The sequence below is a fragment of the Colius striatus genome, chromosome 4 (assembly GCF_028858725.1).
Source record: "Colius striatus isolate bColStr4 chromosome 4, bColStr4.1.hap1, whole genome shotgun sequence".
Taxonomy (NCBI): Eukaryota; Metazoa; Chordata; class Aves; order Coliiformes; family Coliidae; genus Colius; species Colius striatus.
Window position 1 is genome coordinate 29469021 of NC_084762.1, and position 23183 is coordinate 29492203.

Below are 23183 nucleotides of genomic sequence, written 5' to 3' on the forward strand. Positions count from 1 at the left end.
AATTGATCCTATTTACACCCTGATACTTCCTTATAATCAAAACACTCTCTTAAAAGAAATAGGGTATATCTACTCTAGAGTGTATCATTAAGACAGTATGTCGGCTCTAAATAAAGAATAAAGTACCAGGTACCGTATGTGTTATTTGAAGGATTGAATCTGTTTGCATTTAATTGTCAATATTTTAAAAAATTATTTGGGTAATTATTTTAACTATTTAAAGATATAATGAGAAAAGCAATTTTTGTCAGATTCTCCTGCTGAGAAACAGCTCAACCACTGAGAAAGAATAAAAACAAGTTTGAAGTGGTTGGTTGCAGATGGCAGGTATAGAAACCAGCATGTTGCTAGAACAGGCCCAGCATAACACAAAGCATCTCCTGATTTGGAGCCCAGCAACAGCAGGGGCCGTGGTGGTACGTAATCCTGTGTAAGTGCTGCCAAAAAACGCTGCGTCCACCAGCTTGTATGTGCCTGGTGAGACATCGTGATAAGGGACTGGGAAGGTGAGCTGCTCCTCCTATAGACATGGATGTTTGCAGATGAACTGTGCTTACCTGGAGAGACTTGCATAGCCTGGATGTGCAATTATCATTTTGTTGGATGATTTGCAATCTGTCCATACTTATGTGCTTAGCTGCAGATCTGGGCTTTACTTCTTGATTTGTTTGTTTATTCATTTATATTTTTATTTTATTTTGGGAGGAAAAAAATCATCTTCACTTAGATACTCTTCTTGTTTCAAAATGGGGGATCCAGCCATAAAGTGTTGATCTCCTGAACCAAGCAAGCTGACTGACTGATCTGATTAGTGTGAACTGATTTATCTTGCAAAATAGTAAAACCCTGGCATAACTGAAAGACAACAGAAGACCATTCTTCTCACATATTTTCGACTGAAGGAAAGCATTCAGCTCTTGCATTCATTAGTAACTATTTAATGAATTAAAATCGTCACTTGGGATTCATTGACAGGTGGGAAGTGATTAACCTCCAGCAGCTGTGGTGAAAACAGACCAAGTTCTAATGTCTGAACATACACAGTCAAATCTTTGCTTTTTTAAATTTACTTTTTGCCCTTGCAAAAGATGGCTTTATTCGTTTACTTCTGGTAACAAACTAAGAAAGGAAATGGCAGCTCTTTATTCACAGATTTTTCCAAGTATTTGACAATTTTAATAAGTCTGCTGTAAAGGTTTCTTTTTAATTATATTCAGTGTCACACTTCCCTGGAAGTATCTGAGAACAGAAGGAGAACAGAAAATAAAAGCCTGTTTGATCCTGAGTTACCTATTAACATATTCCCACGTTCTCTAACTATATAGAAGAAGCTGCAAGAAAGTCAAGAGTGGTAACTCCACATAATCATAATTCCTGGTTTTGTCTTTAAACTGCAGTTTTGGCAAAGACACATTCCTTTGCATCACATAAAAAGAAAACTCCACCTCTCTCTCCATGATTCTCCAGTCACCCTGCATAAAACCTGTAGGAGAGACAGGTTTTGAAGCATCTTCCCATTTACAGGGAAAGGGGCTAAAGAGCCAAGAATATTTCATCACAATGACAAAAGATTTAACAATGCCATCTGAAATCCCTGAAGAAGATGGCAGACCCAAATGGGACAATAAGTTCCAGTACATTTTAAGCTGTGTCGGATTTGCTGTTGGTCTGGGGAACGTGTGGCGATTTCCATACTTGTGTCAGATACATGGAGGCGGTAAGACTGACTTCAGACTTTGGCAAAATATTAAATTATCATTCTAATGCAACTATACTAACTTAGGATGGGCATGGAAGTTATATATTTACATCACTGTCTTGTTTTAACTGTCTGATTCTCATGAATGTCTTGCACCAGTTAGACCAGCTTTTCTATAGAAACGTATCTCATTTTTAAATGATGGGTTCATTCAGCAAGACCAGACTGATGCTGACTTTCAACAAAACCAATGTTAAAATTTTTACATTGCTGCTACATTCCTGGTGGGAGCAGGAAACTGAATCTGCAGGGTGTCACCTTAATCCCAAGAAGCCCCAAGGAAGCGCAAAAGAAACTGGCCCCCAGATAAATGATTGCTGTGTTTTCCTTTGGGAATGTGAGCGAGTTGTTCTCCTCCCTTCTATGATGCTCTTAGGAGCTACCTCACCGTCTGGAACTGCCCTTCTACAAAACCGAATTGAACTTACATGCATCTGTGAGGCTGTTTAAGATGTTCAGGTGATAGAACACCAACAGGAGCCTGCCAGGAGCTGCCCAAGCCTGTCTCTGGCCTTCATTCCCACAAAGATTAAAAGCAGCCAATTTAGTAAGTGGATCGAAAAAGAATACTTGATAACTCACCATTCAGAGTAGCTTTTAAAATCTGCCACGTCAAACCATCTCCTTTAGCAGAGTGAGACAGTACTTTTTTTCATCCCAGTATTTTTCATCATCTTTCAATTAACTGGAGAAATGGAAAATTCAAACCTGGACAAACTGTCAAGTGTCAGAAAAAAAAAAGTTAAATCCAATCTTGTTCTACCAAGCTAGCTCCATTTTTTTGTGAACAATTCATATTTGAATCAACCAAGGAACAAAGAATGGATTCTGCCTTTATTGAAAGGAAGTCCTTCAGAAAGAAGTAGCCTTTAGGGACTCTGGTAAATAGCTGAATGAATGACACTTAACAGATTGTGTCAGCAAAAGGAATCTTGGTAAACATAAGCAGAGCATTGGGAAGCAGGTAGAGATACTGCTACAGATACTAAGACAATTTCTGAACTTCTGACTTCTTCTGAAAGTCCATCTTTCAAAGTCAACTTGAAAAATCAGACAAAATGCAGAAAAGCCTCAACAATTATTTAAAGTCTGGAAAACTTATGGCATGAGGAATGACTTAAGAATCTACTTTATTTAGCTTATAAATTTGAAAATGAAAGAGTATATCACAGTCTATAAGCAAAGAAATAGAAATTATTCTGGTGGCAAGGAGATCTTCAACACTGAACATGTAACAGCTGGAAGCTACCATTGCACAAATTCAAATAACAAAAGGGAAGAAGCAGTAGGCTGCATTCCTCCCAGGACACTTCACATTTTCCATTATTTATTCAGAAGATGTGAAACCCACTGAAACTCTCTCAGAGAAGTGCCACAGCTGGGTCCTTAGAAAGGTAGGTAAGAGCATGCTATTTATCTGTGTTTGCTCATGAGAATGGCTGGAGAAATCTGTCACTTCAGTTAACGATAGATGTGTAATGGGACGTGACAAACACCTGTAGACAGATATGCTCACAGCAGAAACATCATGGGGCCTGCAAGGAAGTTCTTGAGTTCTGTGGTCAGACAAACTGCTTACAGCATCTCAGGTGGCTTTTCTATCTTGGAACAAGGGAACAAACATTCAGTATTAACAAACAACATAACAGAACTAACATAATGTGATATTTTTGTACTGTAATGAACAATTCACACAAAACACTAAGTGGAAGATTTGAAACTCACAGACAGGACTGTAGCAAGACACAGCTCCTCTGCACACCTCGTTACACATTGCTGCTACTGTTGCCACCATCTGCATGAGGCTGCATGAACTCTGTGCTTCAGGGTTTTGTGCAAATCTCTACCACGGATTAAGAGGACCGTAAAAAGGCTCTTACACCTTGACGTGAAGCACCAAGGGCTGCTTCTCTGTTAGGGGACTAGATGTGGCCAGATGTTTTTCAATTTCTTCCAATCTCAGCCTCACTTGAGAAGTTCAGCAATGCTTGCCTCCTACTGAGATTTGATCTCTTCCCTCCATCCTTCCCCTCTGGGATCCCTGCCCAGTGGACCTCTATGACTCCAGGAGAAGCTTGAGTCACAGTGCAAGGAGCCCCACAATGACTCCCCTTACAGACTGCACAGTGCTCGGAAAGCTTCTGTGCTTGTGTATGCAGCTTCTGAGCACTGATAGTGACAAAAAAAGAGAGGGTTTAAAGAAGATTTAAAGAGAACAAAACCAGGAAAATGCTGCAGAGACAAAGGTTGAGTCATCCTTTTTCTGCATCAGTAGTGATAACGTTGCCAGTGAAAACTCGACAGTGAAAAATCAGTTTAAAGTAGCTGCCAGGCTCAGTACTCAGTGACTACTTTGCATCACCACAAGCAGCAGTACAAGACAGTGATGAATAAAGGTCAATATGTGCATGTGGATGTGTGGGTATATGACGATGTTTGGTCACCGGATTTTAACAAAGGGCTCAGAGGGCTCAACAAAGGCTCAGAGGACTCTGTAACAAAGTCCTGAGGGTTTGTGAACAGTTTATCTCAGGAAGCTGGCACTGGAAGAGGGAACCATGAGACAAACCAAGAAGTCAGAGCTGTTGGGTTTACACTAATGTATAATGAAAGTGGGTTTTTCTTCTGTGAACTTAAGGCACTGATGTGATTTGGGTTTGCATTTTTTAAAGCAAAGAACTCAGCTACAAAAGCTCAGCAGATTTTTAGGGAGCATACATCTTGCTTGTGTGCATCTGAAGGTGTGAATATGGGAGAGACTGGTAGTATTGTGGCTAAATAGGAGCCCTGAGAGCTGCAGTGGCTTCCAGCCTGCAGTCCCAGCCACAAGCGCGGTGAAACTTGACATGGATATGGCATAGATGTGCTCCAAGGATGAGTGTTTTCTGGGGTACAGATCACAGCTGGTTCAGGCATTATCCAACTGTTCAAGAGTTAGGCAATGCACTTTTCCTTATTTCTAGATCTTCTTAAAAAAGAGAAGAGATAAAAATAAGTGTTTGTATCTTTGTCTCATGTCAGCTGTTCTCATCAGACCTCTGGACCTTATTCATTGTACATTACAGTTACTCAGTAACTTGGAGCTAATACAATATCAGTTTTGCTGACATTTATCACCCACTGCCGTTACTGATTATTTGGATTTATTGCCTGAGTTAAGTTAGTTATTTACTTTTCATGACTAATGGATATAAAGGTTGTTTGTCACAGTAAGAGGAGACAAACATAGAGGTTCCCAGGCAACTGGGATTGAAAAGACATCTCTAAATGGCCTAGTGTATAGTTTGTCTAAATCTGAGACTCAAACAAGTCATGTAGCTATATATGTACACATACAGTCATCTAAGCATATTTTAAAATAACCAACCCAGCTCTAGCTGGAAGCTACTGGAGTGTTTTACTTTTGATTACATCTACTATATATATCCTTGCCTAACGCATGGGTATTAAAAAAAATGTGCATAGTGCCCAAGGCTACAGGTTGACTGAAAAATATCTTTAACATAAAATAAGCTTCTTTCTAGGAAAGTACCTACACATAAACACTAAAGTCCTGCTAAAATCTGAGATTTGCTTACTTCTGGGGTAATGATTAACAGAGTTTCATAACCCATGGCCTAACTGACCTTTTACTAGGATTTGAACTACAACTTGCTATGAAAGGCAGTTGGCTCACCGTGTCCTCAGAAGGAAAATAAAATCTGAGAGGAGCAACAGATATTCCTGGAATGTAGTGAAAAAAAAAAATACTTATGCTGGGAAGAGCAGAACAGTTGACTGTCTGAGAGAAAAAAATAGGTTACGTTACAAGAAGTAACAAACTTCTTTTTCTGGATTGCTGTCATAATCTCTTCAAGTCCCTGGTGAAAACTTATGGCACTTGGGGTTGATCCTTTCATAACTTCTTGTATTTGGTTACCTTTTACAGCCCAGGTTGGTGCATGCTTGCACATGGATGTTGCTCACTTGCATCCTTTACTCATGAGGATTTCATTGGGAAGTTCACCAAGGTTATAAGTTGATCTATGGGTGTTTCTCACCTTTGTTTGAAACGGCTGTTGCCCCCTTGGTTTTCTGGACATGGCTCTAGCTCCTTCAGTGCTGCTCTGAATGTAGCCATTTACATGGGAAACTCAACCCTGAAAGGTTTCAGTCTATGAGGTGCACAAAGTGCCTGTAAATCAAAATCAGTGCCAGCATAAAGATGCTGCATAAATATGACTGTTTATTGTAGCTCATACTTTTCATTTGGATTAAGGCATGTGCAGAAGACGTGACAAAGATCACAAAGTACTGTTTTCCAGAAAGAAAGGTGAATAAGATTAAGTTGCTGCTTTTTGTCTTACCTGCTGTCTTGATGTGATTTGTTGCTGTGTTGGCTACTACACTGCTTAGCTGAACTCCCACGGAGAAAGGGGGACAGGTCTGATAACTCCCTTTCAATAGCTGATATTTTTTTCTCTGTATCTGAACAAGTAGTTACGACCTATTACAAACTCTTGTAGGTAAAACATAAATTATCACAGGTATTTTGCCATTAAGTTCTCAATGCATCAACAGAAATGGTGAAATGGACTTCTGAATACTTATTGCATTGTATCGTACCAAGATGTGCTTTCTGAATTTTTCAGTCTCTGCAGATGCTTTTCAGAAGATGCACTCAGGAGAGTGTGTCCAGCAGGTCAAGGGAGGTTCTCCTCTCCCTCTACTCTGCCCTGGTGAGGTCTCATCTAGATCTTGTGTCCAGCTCAAGAAGGAAAGAACTTCTGGAGAGAGTGCAGCACAGGGCCAGCAAGATGATCACAGAACTGGAACATCTTCCTATGAGGAAAGGCTGAGGGAACTGGGGCTGCTCAACCTAGAGGAGACTGAGGGGGGACCTCATCAACACTTGCCTAAAGGGCAGATGTCAAGAACATAGGGTGAGTCTTTTTTCTGTAGCGCACAGTGACAGGACAAGGAGGAATGGGCACAAGCTGGAACACAGGAAATTCCATGTGGACATGAAGAGATACATTTATTTCCCATGAGGGTGAGGGAGCCCTGGCACAGAGTGCCCATAAAGCTTGGGGTGTCTTCTTCTCTGGAGGTTTTCAAAACCTGCCTCGAAGCAGGTTTGTTCCTGAGTGACCTGATCCAAGTGGACCTGCTTTAGCAGGGGGTTGGACTAGATCTTTAGAGTTCCCTTCCAACTTCTACCATTCTGTGACTCTGATTTCCTTTTTTGCCAGTTTCCAGGTCATTTCAGTCTTCCTTGTATTTTCCATTTCCTAAATCTCTGATCTGAAGGAAATTTATTATTCACCTTCTGGCCTTTCAAGTGCTGTTATGTCTTTAGATCATCATTGCAAGTTGCCTGCCTTACTGCTGCTAGCTGATCTGCAGGTGCTGGTAAGATGCAATATTGAGGACATGGATTAGCTCCTCCAAGTTTTTCTTTACCATTTAGGAAGTCTTCATTAGTACTCTGACATCAAGTGAAGGTACTGGGTTTTCTTTTCTGCTTCTCATTGATAGACATCAATTTCTGCTGGTCTTGGTACGTCTTGATCAGGTGGTCACCTGGCTGATACATCAAACTGCTTTACATTCCTGCTAGCCAGGTCTGTTGCTCTCTCTTTCAAAGACATGACAAGACCAATTTAGTGGTTTCACTCTGCTTGATTGGTTGCCGTGATTCAGCTTTAGACTGTGCTCCTTCGTTAGCCTCCTGGTCCCTCTGCCCTCCAGTGCATCAGCAACTCTCTTCAGACTGCCTAACAGTTCGTACAATTTTCTTCCAGATTGCCATGTGCCCTGAAGGGGCCTCTGCCATTTCTCAGGCAGAGGGCTGAATATGGTTGAGCACTTGCTTTTCTAACCTCATTTGTTTGTACATTGCAATCAAGGGGTTAGGTTTTCAAAACCTCCTGGTGCATCTAGAAGTACACCAGGTGTTTTTTTTCTGCTGCCATGATTAGAGAGCTATCTCCACCTTTATGGTTCCTCTGAGTTAGCAATGATATTGACTATGCTACACACCAATGCTCTTTGTCACTTGGGACTCTATTGTTAATGAAACCAACTTACCAGTGTGTGTGGTAATTGTAGCTGTTGATAGCCTGATGTGAAAAAGCCCTTGTAGGCTTTCTGTGCCTTCTCACGGACACAGCGATAATTCCTTAGCTTTGTGGTGTCTTTGTGCAGGATGTCCTTAGGATATCCTTCCAAAATCACTTTTAATTCTGGTAGATTTTGGACTGGGTTGGTTTTCTTTTAATTTGACCTTCTTTTAGTAGTGCATCCATTTACTTTCAGGATGGATACTTAATGCCTCTTGAGTGTCTTTCTGACAGAAGGAATAGTGTAGACTAAAATTTCTCTAGGTCACCCCTCAGGGACCCAACTAAACCATACCTTGGTGATACTTTTGATTTTTACAGGCATTTATCCAGGCTAATTTTTTACTTACAAATGCTTGATCACTATTGTTTTCTCTATTTGTTTTTTGAGGGGAAAAAGGTTACTGAAGCTAAACTTTTGTTTGTAGGGGTTCCCCCCTGAACTTTCTTAAGGGGGAACTCTGCCTTCTGGCACACTCTGCCTATTAAACAAAGCCTTTGACTATATAGTGCTAGAGGATTCCTACTCACTACTAGGTATCTGATACTTTTCCAGTATCCTTTTTCTTTCTACGGGTAGGGGATTTTATCATGGAAAAGAGTAAGACTGTCTGTGCTTTTCCTAACTATTTCCTTTTCCTAAGAATATTGTAAAGCAAAGGAATGAATAACTGAAAACATATTTTTAAACTACAAAACATTTATTTGAATTACATTCAAGAAAGATTATCTCTCTTGCTATTCGTCATTAACTCAGTCTTCTGCCACATTTTGATGTTTGCAGATAGTATATTTTTCATATGGGTCTCATGTAAAACCAGTCTTTTCCTTCCAAGTGTGCCATTATGTTTTGCTGTACTGCAAATGTGACTGGAGATACCTACAAGCCAGCAAAACATAAACAGGCTTTTATGAGCAGAATATCTAAACATGCTCTGCTGTCAATGGTTCAGCTAGCAAACAGAAGAGGGGAGAGAGATAAGAGAGGGCAGTTTGCTCTAATTATTACACAGTTATTTCCAGGGAGATATGATAGTGGAGATAGGCTGTTCCCTCACAGAGTGCTCAGGGTGGCAGGGATTGCAGGCTAGAGCTGGTGCAGAGGCAGGCAGGCGGCTGAACAAGCAGAGTGCTCAGCTCTGCCATACTCCCTGGACACATGAATATTTTGCTTTTCTCGGGGGAAAGCCTAAGGCATTGGGCTGTCAGGAAGACTGGGTGGGTGCCCTCAGCTGTGCTGTGGAGGGGAACAATGCAGCAAGTTGGAAGCAAAGCTTGGAGGGAGGTTACTGAGTGATTGTGGAAAGGACCTGCAAAGACCATAGTATTTACACGGGAGCTCCAGTAGGTAGCTCTAAGTGAGATTTCAGCAGGTGGTAAGACACTTAAACAAGATACAGTGGTCCTTAAGTCCCTCTGTAACACTCTCTCTTAGGGGAAGTTTCTACAATCATTTTAGGGCTTCCTCCAAGAAAGGAGACTACTGGGCATGGACACCAAGAATCCAAACTGAAGATTTAATATACTGGGAATTAACTGTGAGATTCCTTTTTCAAGTCTGCTTCTTAGCAATTAAAAACGTCTTAAGAAATCAGATTGTAAGGAAAGGTATTTCTACCTTTGGCGAGTTAAGAACAGTCCTTCACTGAAAAGAGCTTTGCTGATTTTTGTTCCTATGTGTTTCTTGATAAAGGGCTAAACTGTTAATACAGCTTCTCTTGGTGTTGTATGTAGTTACTGCAGTGCATAGCAACAGGTAGCAATGTTACTGCAATGTTTAGATCAAGTGATTTGTCTGCCCAGCTTTTCTAAACAGTCAGTGACTGCAAAATATGGGAGCTATTCCAGGAAGAGATAATCAGAAATCCTTGCACATTCCCCCACTTCCCTCTCAGTGCTGAAGACAAGCAGAGTCAAGCCAATCTGCTCTCTAAGATGATGATGGTGAAGCTGCTCTCCCTGCCAGCCTGGAGGGAGGAGAGAAGGTTTGCAGAGCTGGAAGAGCAAATCTGAGCACACTCATTTCTGGTATTTGAAGGCAAAATTGAAATGGCATAAGCCATCACAGGTTTATTGACAAAATAAGAGGAACACAGAGCTGGAATGAGTTGGCAGGAGGATTGGGAGGGTGCTGAGGCAGGGCTTCCTTCTTCGTTCTCCCAAAGAAAACAGGCTTTGTGGTCATTTATCACAGTAGTGGCTGTTCACCACAGCAATAAACATCAATCTATTACACAGTTTCAATTTAATTGGACATTTGGGCAGGTGGTTTAAACACACTGATGGAACTTCTCCTGGTCTGATGAAAATCAGTATATGTGCAAAGGAGAGAGACCAAAACCCCTGTCCCTTTTGAGGGATGGTGGGGAAGATGAGGTGTTGCACACCATTTTGCAGGAATCAGACAGCTGCTGGTAGGATTGATACCTTTACCAAGGATTGATACCTTCCCCCAGACGCCTAACACAGCATGAACCACATCTGGCCCAAGGGACTTGTTATGAGAAAACCAGGAAAGACAAAGAGGATATAAATTGGGAGAAAATTTGCTTTAATTGCTCCCATGTCTCACAGAACAACTTCAGTCTTGCCTTCATTTTTTCATTAGCCAGAGGCTCTGTGCTCTGAGCAGAACTTTGTGCAGTAAAGTAACCTGATCTTCTGGGGGTCTCCAGCTTAAAATCCTGCTTTAGCAGGGGAGGATGGAGGAGCACATGCCTGGGAGCTTTAGGGAAGGAAACAAGGCCGGGCACTGAAGGGGAAATAGAGGGAGAAGCATAAAAGAAAATGCTTAAAAGAAAGGGAAACGGAGGAAGTAGGGAGGCTATTTATGATGGGCTGTAGCAGTGTCTGAGTACGAGTCCTGCAGCACTAAGCATCTCAGCACTAAGCATTCCTCTTCCATCTTCACCAACAAAATTACCGGTAACAGATGTTACTTGGCAAGTAGCCCTAGCAATGCTCTGTCTCTCAGCACACCCTAACAAGGACTTTGTTAGGGTCATAAAACAGACAAACTACCAAACAGTAATTTTAGGGAGATGCAAGTAAACACGTGGCTCAATTGCACTCAAAATAATCACATGGCTCAATTGCACTCAACTGTGTTTTCAGGGGCGTTCCTGATCCCATACTTCATCGCTCTTCTCTTTGAAGGAATTCCCCTGTTGCATCTCGAACTGGCCCTAGGACAGTATGTGAGGAAAGGCAGCATTGGTGCCTGGAACACTGTCTCACCTTACCTTGGAGGAGTTGGTATGTCTCTCAGGGTTTCAGCTCAAAGAACTGCAGTTGAGCTCTCACCCAGCACTCACTTCCTACAGTGCCTGATGCTTATTAGGATGTAAAAATAAATGCTTGTTAGAATACAAAAAGAACAGGTTTCCCAGAGAGGTGGTAGATGCCTCATCCCTGGAAATATTCAAGGTCACGTTGGATGGGGCTCTGAGCAACCTGATCTAGTTGAAGATGTCACTTCTCACTGCGAGGGGTTTGAACTAAACAACCTTTAATAGTCCCTTCCAACCCAACTATTCTATGGCTCTATATCACTCCCATCAGGGGTTACTCTAGGTACACGGGAGCCTTAAATGCAAACCTCACAAGCCTTTTCTGTTGGAAGCTTAACAATCACGAGCTCTGCTAACCAATAGTGCCCAGTTCCTACCCTACCTTGGAGCTTACAGCAGAGTTGTATGGTGCTTCCTGCTCCTCTTGACAGTCAGACTAGAAGGGGGACAAAAAGATATAAAATCAGGAGTGGGATCCTGGAACCTCCTAAAGGGTCTAAAACATCTGGGAAAGTTCCCCTCTATGGGAGAAGGTCACAAGAGATCACTGAATAATCTCACTGAAGGGAGATTATTAATATGGCAATGGCATCAGACCAGTGTGCAGTCCTGTACTTCTATTTTTTTCTATTTATTACATTTCATATACACTGAAAAAACATACCTTGTCTCCTGTGCACATTGTTAGGCTGCAAAAAAAACCACCTGGGAGCAGCCACTGTTCAAGGGCTGAACCATCATCTCTACTGGGTTTGAGATAGCACCTTGCCCACAGGGGCAAGGAGGAGTCACCCAGCCACCACTGCTGATCATGCTTTGCTTTAAGTAGGTGCCTGAAAACAGAACTGGCAGCAACAGTAAAGTGTATGGGGGCGTGTGGGAAGAGAAGGGGTGGGTAAGAGGACTTATCTAAGGGCCAGAGGGCAACCAGGAAGAAATACCAGGCAGCAGGGTGGTACCTGCAGCTAAAACCATCTCCTACAATTAGGCATATCCATCTTCTCTTGGCAAAAATGCAAGCAAGCAGAATCTGTGGTGCTGCTATTCTTCCTTGTTTATTGTAGGAGCAAATCAGTTACCAGTTCAGGGTATATGTGTATGATTTGGGACAGAAAAGTGCCCTCGCACAGCTATAGCAGGCTGTGAAACTCCATTCTCTTTTGGTCTCTGATATTAAAGTTGCTCCATGTTTTAGACAACAAGGCATTATGTACTGGAGCAAAGATTTCAATCCTGATCCTCCAAGTAGGTAGGGAGTGTCAGCCTTCCTGGAGCAGAGCTGGTAAGCTGGGGGAGTACACCATTGTTTGGCTACTGAGGACACAAATGCACATCATTCATGTGAAAATCTCTGAAAGGAATAGCAATTCTTGAAAAATGAGGAAATGTGAGCTCTTAGGAGTAAGTGCTGTGACCAATAATATTTTTCCAAAGCTTTTCTAAGCTGAGACCTTGTGCTTTCTGCAGGGGCTGGCACGTGGATGGCATCTGTTCTGGTGAGCTTATACTACAACACAGTCCTAACCTGGGTGATGTGGTATTTCATAAACTCCTTCCAAGAACCTCTTCCTTGGAGTGTTTGCCCTCTAAATGAAAACAGAACAGGTAACTACCACTTTGAGCATCACTGCTAGGAAAAGGAGGACCACAAATGTCAGAGTCTAGGGGACAGCAAGGGGAAGAGGGAAATGTTGTTTATTTTTTATGCTCATGCTATGATACAAATACCAGTCGAAAGAGAGTCTCTGCTTTCTGACTATGGAGAGACAACCTTTATCAAGATAGATGAGACTGCAAGCATAATTAAGAATGAAATTTATGACTACTTTCAGTAACTACTTTAAACGAGATCTTTAAGTTTTCATTACCTGGTGATGCACAAGTTATGACTCATAACAAGCTCTTACAGAAACCTATCAGCTCATTTGCCACAGTGTGCTGAGAAAGGTCATCTAAGTTGCCAGAGCAGGAAACACAACGCCACTGCAGAACCTCACTTTCTGCCTATAGATTGCTGAGACTACTCTTACACATTTGACAGGACACCTTCTTAGAGCAGCTAACCAATGACACCACTGAGAAGAGAAGCCACACTTGATCTGGCTCAGAGTTGTGCACATGACCTGGTTTGTTTTCCTGTCAAAACACTGTGAGAGTGAAGATAGCCTATTCAAGCAACAAAAGCCAGGAATTCCATGGTCTCTTTTGCTTGATTTCAAAATAACAGAGTTTAAATTAAAAGCAGCAACTAAATAAGCAAAACACTTTTGAGGTAGCAGAGAAACTACTTCAAGAAGAAATGTTTGAGGTTCGGACTAAATTGACACTACTCACCACAGCGCCTTTAGTAAGACCAGTGTACCAAAGCAGGATAAGGAAGACTGCTCTCCATTCTTTAAAATTATTTCTCAGTTTTCTTTCTTGTTGAGAGCTCAAAAGTTGACAAGTTCCATGACAGAGCAAGAAACACAATCTTGACAGAGCAAGAAACACAATCTGAGTAAGAAGCTAAGAAAAGAAAAAAAAAAAAAGACAAAATATAGCAGAAAACAAACTTTTTTTAGAGACCTTAGGACTATTCTAGCGTAGGAAGCCAATCAGACATCCCCCATCTTCGTTACAGAAGTAGAGAAAACTGTTTGGGCTTTAAGAATCACAGAATCATTACAGTTGGAAAAGACCTTTAAGATGGCCCAGATAAGCTCTGGAGATCCACTTTTTAATCAACTAGTTTGGTATAGAAAAAAAACTTGCATTTTTAGTTAAGTATCTCTAAGAAAACACTGAAGAAGTCCTTTAACAATGAATCTTTCAATACCAGTGTAAGATGGGAAGGAGTTGCACTTCTCTGTATGATCACAATGCTCTCTCCAGAGACCTACTTCTTAAGTGACTCAAGTAGAAGCTGCTCCCATCCACCAGGCTTAGCTGAAGTAGACTAGAAGGGCATTATTTCAGGCTCAGTGACTTAAGCTGAGACTAAAGGGACAAGAGCAGCAAAGCTTCTCACTGCATGGCTCCCTATGCATACCCCACTGCTGCAACCCACAGACTTTCATCCCATTCAAAGATTGCTTATTGAGAGGTGAGCAGGACTGCAGTGTATGCCCAGGTGAATACTGGGTTCTTTTAATTCAGAGCTGTGGAAAGGGCACTAGCAATTCTGAGCAGGAGTGTCCTCATACACTGAATAGAGTCACCAGCTTCAGGTGTAATGACATCCTAGTGGCAACTGCACATTCAAGTGAAAATTTTTAACTGGAAAGTCACTTGGCTAAAGCACCCCATCACATACCTGCAAGTTACTTTGTTCTTCACCTTGCAATCTCACCAGGGCAAGTTTTGTTTGAAAAGCACCATTAACACTACAACGGCCCCAACCATCAGCCCATTGCCAGCTAGATCAGCTGTCTCAGAATTTAGCCCAGGTTTGAGGTCAAGATTTTGACAGAACTTTCTGAGGTCACTTTTCTTGCTTTCCTCTTTGTCTGCTAAACTCTCTGTAGTATTTCAAGATTTACAAACTGGGAATCCCCTCTGCTGTCTCCACAGAGATTTGCTGCACCGGTTTGATTAAATGTTATCCTTTGTAACTATTTATTATGTAATTTGCATTTTCCAGTCCATTTTTACTAGACAGACCTCTTATGACTCTGTTTTACAGAGGAGCAAAATGTTGGTTTACCAATATGACTGGAGCATCTTCCTTGTGAGGAAAGGCTGCAGGAACTGGGGCTGTTTAGTCTAGAGAAGACTGAGTGGGCATCTCATTAATATTAACAAGCATAATAATGTGGAATCTCCTTCCTTGGAGGTCTTTGAGACCTGCCTGGACACGTTCCTGTGTGACCTGATCTAGGTGGCCCTGCTTCTGCAGGAGGGTTGGACTAGATGATCTCTAAAGGTCCCTTCCAACCCCTGCTATTCTGTGATTCTATGAATATTACCTTGGTGGGGTTTTTTACATCAGAAATATCAATTTAATGATGTCTTTTGTAGGGGTTTCTTTTGCTCTTTTAAGAGGTCTTCCTGTTGTCTTTAACCCAGCAAGGGCTGATAATTCTGCACCCCACAGTCAGGTGCAGGTAGTCTTCTCCTGCCACTGGGTCACTCCACAAACCTCTCCCAGAGCTGGGCTCCACACTCAGTCCTTTTGTCTGAACTCCAGCAGAAGGACCTGCAGGTACCCATCCTTCCAGAGCCTAGAAGGCTGCAAGGCAAGGATGGAAGAACACCACACTTTGCTTCCTCCCTCTAGGTGTAAATACTTGAACCAACAGCTCCTGCATAATAAGAGACTCCCTAAAACAAAAAGAATTTATCAGGGCAAAAAATGAACCAAATTCAGTTCATCATCAAGATCACATATGTGGCTGCCCAAGAGCACTGCAGCCTGCTGCAGCCATGGGGCAAGGAACTCAGAGGAGCCCTGAGCTCTGCTTAGTAGCTTAATTGCCATGTTCTTGATTGGGTTTTTTTCAGAGTTTTGTTATGAATGGTGGCTGCTTCAGAAATGAGTGAAAGGCCACAAGAAAAGGGAAAAGTGGACCCATTTAAGAGCTTGGTCAAACAGATTGTCATTTCATACAACACAAAAAAGATTCAGAACAGAGGGAGGAGTTGTTTCCTATAACCTCAGGATTATCTTACTAAAATACATCATCATGCCCAGCTCTGCAATTTAAAAAGGAGAATAATGGAGGTTTCCTGTAGCCACTTACCTCATTCAGGCACCTCAAACTTGGTACCAGTAAAAGCAGCATCAGGATGTATGTGAAATAGTGTTTTATCATTCTTCTGCTTGCAGACAGCCCTCAAAATGTGAACCGAAGAGGTTGACGTCTGGGTCTTGCCCTACTACAAGGCCATGACATAGCCAGGGAATCCCATACTCAGACGTATCCTAAAGTGCATGAATCTCAGTGTGGGTCCAATAACTTGTAGATATACAGCCAAAAAAATGTCAGTCTCCATTGCAACTACAGTTTAGATTTCACCTTGCATCTTCTCTCTTTAGAAAGTTACTGCCTGTAAAAATGCTGGTGATATTCTGGTGAAGGTTTCCTCTAAGTCTCACAGTCTCAGCTTGCCCTGACAGCTTTCCTTGCTGCACATTACAGTGCAGAAAAGCCAGTTAAGACTGTTTCTTATTTGATTTAGCAGCCCACAAGAGACAGTCCTGCCCCTCACCACTAGTATAAGGCATTGCTTTAGGAATGAACCATACAGTGAGTGTGAAAAATATTACCAACTTTTAAATTGATTCTTATGCTTGATCCATTGTTTCTTTTCCAGGGCTCAATGAGGAATGTTATGAAAGCACCGCAGTGAACTATTTTTGGTACAGGAAAACTCTGAACATAACCCCCGATGTCACTGAGAGTGGCACATTACAGTGGTGGCTCATTTTGTGCTTAGCAGCTTGCTGGGCAATTGTCTATCTGTGCACCATTCGAGGAATTGAAACCACAGGAAAGGTAGGCAAAGAACAGAGACGTGTATTATCCCTCACTCCGGATCCTGCTCTCTGGATGCTATTTCCTCACCATGGGAAGCCTTCACCATTTACCACACAAGCATCAGTTCAGTGTGCTCGTTATCCAATGAGGCAGTAACAGTAGTACAGGGACCTCAGAATGACACTTTTCTCCTCTTCCATAGCAAATGCTTCTGCCCTACCAGTCTCCCTTCACAGAATTTGGTCACTTTGTTACAAGTAGATTGTGCAAAAGCATATTCTGCTGCTTCTACAGATGGCAACATTCATCTGTAGCCATCAGTTGTGGGGTTTCTTTTTCCTTTTCCCAGATGGGCAAAACCACAACATTAGTTGGGCAATTCCACCCCTTGCCTTCGTGAATCACTTTTAAAGAGGTAATAAAATCCACCCCTCACTCCTTCACCACAGCTAGAACCTTGGAAATGCCCATCAGTCAACAGCATAGTTCATGTTTTGCCCATTTCCTCTCCCAATTAATATCCTTATCTCAGATTTAATCTCTAATGCTCCAAGCCCCACGACCTTGAGCCCCACATTGGGCACCAATTAATGCCATGGTTTTGCCCAGCCAGCAATGAAGCACAACAGCCTCTTGCTCACTGCCCCCCACTCACCTCCATCCCTCTTTTCTTCCTGGGCCCAGCTCACTGCTCCTGATATCTCTACCTCCTCCTCCCTCAACGGCTCAGGAAGGCAGGGAGTGGGGGATGTGGTCAGTCTCTCACAGATGGGCTCTGCCGCTTCTCTCTACTCAGATGAGGATGACTCCTGACATTCTTCCTCTGCTCCAATACAGGATCCCTCCCCCTGGACACAGTCCTTAACAAACTTCTCTGGTGTGGATTCTTCCCAGCAGCTGTGGCTTCTGCCGATACAGGGTCCCTCACACGGGACACGGAGTCTTTAATGAAGTGCAAACAAATCTCAGCTTCACCAGTCCTCTCCATAGAATGCAGGGGAGTCTCTGCTCCGGCACATCTCCTCCTCTCTTCCCTCACTGACCTTGGGGTCCGCATGGTCACTTCCCTCTCTTCCACCACCACCAGCTGGAAAAGAAGGAAGAAGAACAATAAGAAACAGGAAGAACTCTCCTCTTCTGGCTTCTTCTTCTTAAAAAGTGATCACGGAGATATCCAATTGGCTCAGCCTCAGAAGTGGGTCTGGCTCAGAGCTGGGAGAGTTTTGAGCAATTTCTTACAGGATCCATCTTTACAGCCCCTTCCCCCTTCCCAGAAATGGCTCCACACAAAACCATGAGACTATCTTATCCAGTCTTATCAAGACTGAATATTGCAATAATGTAAGAAGGATTTATTGATATTTTTGCCAGTAACTGCTTGTCTTCTTTCTTTCTTACTTTAGGCCATTTATGTAACAGCACTATTTCCTTACCTGGTCCTAACTATATTCCTCATTCACGGACTCAGTCTACCAGGAGCCACTGATGGTCTGACTTACCTATTCACCCCTAACGTAAGTATTGCTGCTATAGTCAGATATGTTATTTTTCCTTCTCATCCCTCTCAGATTTCACACTGTATATTCATTTTCCAGCAACCCCTGATCTAGCTTCCTACCCAAGAGCTCAGCTAAGCTCTTTTTTTCTGAGATGACGCAATTCAGTACTCCAACACACTTTAGCAAGAAAAGAAGCAGTGAAGTATTTAACAGTTCAGCAATAAGTATACCAGAAAATACTGGAAAACTGAATCTAAGTACATTACAGGTTCCTCCATCTTGAACGTCTAAATGAAACTGATGAGCTTCACAGATAGAATAAAGAAGGTATCTCCCTGCCAATACTACAGAACTTACACAACTTTAATCTTTTAAGAAATCATGAGGAAAAAGGCTGAGGAATTACACTGCAAAGTGTTGGGGGTTTGTTGATGTTGAAATTAATTTTCTCCATAGCTGAAGTTTTTCCCCTCAGCTGTAGCTGTCCCTAAAAGGCAGAACTGATGCAGAATAGCCCTCTCCCTTTTTTTCTCATTCTCTCAAAGGGACAGGAGTTCCAGATCCCTTCATATGTTATACAGCCTTCACCGGCCATTTCCAAAGGACCTCTTTACATTGTCTTTAGTGGCCTTCCCAAATCCAAAGTCAAATTGTCCCACCAAATGGTTGCTATCAACTACAGGCTCCTCACAGTTCTGCCTTTGTGCTAAAAAGGCTCCATAAAGCACTGGGCATAGAGCAGCACCCACTGACAGATGGTCTCAAAGCATCCTCAGCCTCCTCAGCCACAGCAGGGCTTCACACCACAAGAGCACTGGGAGTTCCTTTTTCCTTCCAACATGAACACAGGCATTAAGGAAAACATACGACAAGAAGCCCAGAGATAATGTTACGTGCCAGCTTGGAAAGAGGCAACAGCAAGAGAAAGCTCAGATGAGACACCTCTTTTGTCCCTTCTCCTGCAAGCCCAGTGGCATGGGCACCCATGTGAATGCTGTCAGAGCTCACAAAGGATAACCTTGGTCTTAACAGGAGATCAGGACTTGCACTTGCATTTTTGCAGGGCCCAGACAGGACAATGAATGTTTGGTGCAGTGTCTTAATGAAGAAAGCAGGAACTGGAACAGGGTTTGGCTCATTGTCATTTGGTCTCAGCCTGGCTGTCAAGTTTCTCTGGAAGAGCTCAGTTATCTCTGGGACTTAAGATCATTCCACAGTGAACTTAACGTGAAAGCTAGATTTGCACGTATCCACAAAACCTGGAGGTATTGCAGTGCTGACGGGGAGCAGATCATCATAAGAGCCAGATGGTTTTGTAGAGTGGTGCCAGAAATCAGAAAGACACTCTGGCTGCAATCAGCCTGCAGTTAATGATTAGTCAATTTGAGGAAGCAGATCCTGGGGATCCTTGAAGAGTCATCCAAAGACAGTTTTGGTGATGAAACTATGTTCTTATCTACAAATCTAGAAGACCTGATCCAACAGCCTGGTAAGTGGTATCTGCCATGAGTGCTGCTATTGCACAGAAAGTTATAGCATAAAACAGAGGTGGCTTTGTTAAACTAACATACCAGCTGCTACGGAGGATTTTGACACTTCAAGGGCTTCAAAAAGACAGCAAGCATACAGCTGCAACATTTCCTTTGTCCCTTCTTCCCCCCAGCAGTGCCAGTACTGCCTTTTCCATTAGCCTGTTTAATGAGGAACTATTTCCACCACTGCCATCAGTAAATACATGGGTTTTTCGTGTCACACTTCTCTACAGAGGTTGTCCCTCAGTCAGTTGTAGAGGGGTGTTGATGGTTTGTGGGTTTTTTTGGGCAAATATTCACTTGGCCCACCCAGACCCTGTTAGCTTACAAAACTGTAAAGCATGTTTCTGCAGAATGTCCTGTTTTCTTCTTTGCCTGGGGGTGTTTTTTTTTGCAGGAAGCTTGTAAAGTTTTAACAAAATAAAGTGAGAATTATTTTACCTACTGCCTGCTTCAGCTTGCTTTTGGGAAAACAGATATATAAAAAGATTTTTACATTCTCTACTTGTTGGAGACTGTCTTTTTCCAACTTTTTTCCACAGCTTTACAGTGCAGCAGAAATTGTAGTTGCTCTGTAATAGCTGCCACATCCACTCTCTGGTAACTGTTACATCTCCCTGTTGGTTTTGAAAATGTGTGAAAGAAAGTAACATCTCTTGATGAATGTCACATTTTTCCCCATTACAACATATCGCACAACTCAAGTTTTGGGTTTTTCTTCAAAACCACCACCATTTACTCACTTTCCAGGTGTATATTTTATTTCTTACTAATAGTATCACAAATAATAATTTCATGCATATGGATTTTAAATATGGCAGGCTGTGGTTTTATTTTCATGCAGAAATACACAGTTGGCTTTTTGTCCTCTGACACATTTTCACACCCTAAATTCTAGAACAAATAAGGAATACTTCTTTTCATTGATTTTCAGACATGGAGAAAAAGTCTGACAATTTACTCATCTTCTCTAAATCCTTGGCTACCTGGGAAGTGAAGCTGCCAAGAAAACAAAAAAAGATACAGAGTTATGCTCAGAGACACTTGAGGGGAAAGCAGAAGCTGTACAAAGACGAAGAAATAACACGAGCTGGAACAGAGACTTTTTGGAAAAGTCCTTGGAAGAAAAAAAATAATCAGAGGCAGCAGAAAAGGGATTTCACTGAGTATCAGCAATGGTCTCCACATAGTTCAGCTTCTGTGGACACCTGTGTCAGCTCAGGAGCACAAATGCCTCCTTCTCCAGTCTCCCAAACCTGAAAGAGCTTCAGATACTATAGATATTTTTTAGTTCTCTGGCAATGAACAGTTCCAGGAACTTGGTTAGGCAAATAAATAATGCCTGTGCCTAGAGCTCCTCTGCAGATGTTTATTTAATGAGCATTGAGAACAGTCAAGAAAAAGGCAGCACAGGTACCAGATCCTTTATCGCAGAGGCAACTTGCATTTTTTTCCTCTATTTTGCAGTTTAGTTTTATATCTGTTATATTACTTACAACTCCTTTCAAGGTAGCTGGTCTGTCCATATTGGTTCCGGCATTAGGAGAACAAAAGCATTAGCTTAATGAACTGCTGCCGTTAAGTGCAGAACTACTTGTTGGCTACTTGCTTATGAGAAAAGCATAGCCGCTTTTACACCAAAACAACACATCATGGGCACTCCAGTACTTTTTAATTCTGTTTTAAGAAGGTTTCTGTGTTTCATGTGTTCATTGGGTGTTCAAATAATTCTCTACTTAAGGGGCATGCAACTATGCTTCATTTCCTCATTAATCCCATGTTCACTCACTAACATTCTAGTTGCGTATCTCCATTTGCTTGTTTTCAGCTTCAGCACATTTTTCTTCTGAAGGCAGGCTTATGAAACCCGCATGTCATACTGTCAAAAATACAAAATAACATTTAGATTCATGCTTTGCTGGAGACCAGATAATGATATTGCCACAGCATGCTTGCACATCCACTAGTTCTTCAAGCTTGGGGGATGATTACTTTTAGAGTCAATAAAAGTATCGCATCTAGCACCACACTCTAGCACCACACTAAACTATCTTCAGACTCATTTGCCAAAATCCCCAGTCAGAAAGCCAGACTTGCAATAGTCACATCTACCAGCACTGTCAATTGAGACTTGGCAGCACTTAATCAAACTGTGAAGGCCACATAGCAACACAACCGCTGAGCTTCTGCACTGCAACAGCAGTCTAGTCCTGCCTGCACCCTCACAAGTTCCTGCCAGTGAGCACTCTGCCATTGGAAGGTTTGGTTATGATCTGTCAAAATAAACCTCTAGAAAGGTTTGCCCAAGCTGAAGCACCTCAGCCAGTCATGGTTACACACGTCTGCATGCTATGCTATGCTGTACAAAACATTACACCAGTTCTGCTGAGGCCAAAGTGCTTGCAGCCTTATGGAGAAAGCATCTGAAGTAATGGCATTTACTGCATCCATATACACCAAGGTGAATCCAGTATTCTCCCTCTTCAAGCTCAGGCCAGCTTCAGAGAAATCCAAATCAGCATTAAGAGTCTCTGTTGGTATACTTATCTCTCTTTCCTACCAATGCTCCTTGTAGGATCATTCCTACAGATGTTACTAGCCATATACTAGGATCAATAGCACAGGCACGTAAGCAAAACACAGCACACCATTCACCCTTCATGGCCAGGATACAGACTTGACTCTGACTGATGTCAAATAAAGTGAAGTACTTTGCAGGCTCTATATTACTTTTGGGCCAGTTGGTTTTTAAAACACTCATTTATCATTAATGCTGGTTCCTCTTCACTCTAATCGACAAGAGTTCTGAAAGCAATTCACCTGGCAGAGTATGAATATAACACACCATTTAGTTTCTGCAGGAAACTAATATTTATTGAGCACATTTTGTGCTTTACTTCTGTTTTATCATTTTCTTTTAGATCCATTTTAATGTTAAGATTCTTCCTTACTGCAGCTATTTAAAACTGCATATTCTTATCTGTAATCCAGCAATTCACTTTTTAATTTAGCTTCCCCTATCAGGTTACCCTTATATCAAAATCCAAACTTCACTCTGTCAATTTCTCAGTTTTCCTTATTTTTTCACAGTTCTATGAATCTAAGATGCTCTTTTTAACGAATACCCTCTTCTTTTCTATCTGGGCTTATAGTCTTCTAAAAACTATTTTAAAGCAAATTTGGAAAACTAGGGAATTACTTTGTCTTTTAAAACAAAAAATAAGTTTAGTATTTGTTTACACAGTCTTAGGAAGATTACTTTCTTAAACTAGAAGTCACCCAGTACGTGGATTAACAAAAAGGAACAGACTGAGGGAAAATGTAACGTACGGTCCCCACTGTGTGCCTAGATGCCTCTCATTTGGAAACCCATTTTTATCATCAGGGAGAACAGTACAATGAAATTGATTCTATAATAACCACCTACATTTAAATAGACCAAATAATTTCTTCAGAAAGACCAAATAATTTCTTCAGAAGCAGATGCTTTACTGACAGGCTTTTTTTCAGTTTTCAACATATTTAGATGGCAACACAACTCTC

General features: G+C 41.9%; 1 protein-coding gene across 1 annotated transcript in view; it reads left to right on the plus strand.

Annotated features, from left to right (window-relative positions):
* The first annotated feature begins 1560 nt into the window (after nucleotides 1–1560).
* The window catches only part of LOC104560257 (sodium-dependent neutral amino acid transporter B(0)AT3), a 29757-nt gene continuing 8134 nt past the window's right edge, over nucleotides 1561–23183 (plus strand). The window contains exons 1-5 of the mRNA XM_010205543.1: nucleotides 1561–1717; nucleotides 10975–11115; nucleotides 12618–12755; nucleotides 16446–16627; nucleotides 18013–18123. Coding sequence (XP_010203845.1) covers nucleotides 1561–1717; nucleotides 10975–11115; nucleotides 12618–12755; nucleotides 16446–16627; nucleotides 18013–18123 — 729 coding nt within the window. The remainder of the gene's footprint in view (nucleotides 1718–10974; nucleotides 11116–12617; nucleotides 12756–16445; nucleotides 16628–18012; nucleotides 18124–23183) is intronic.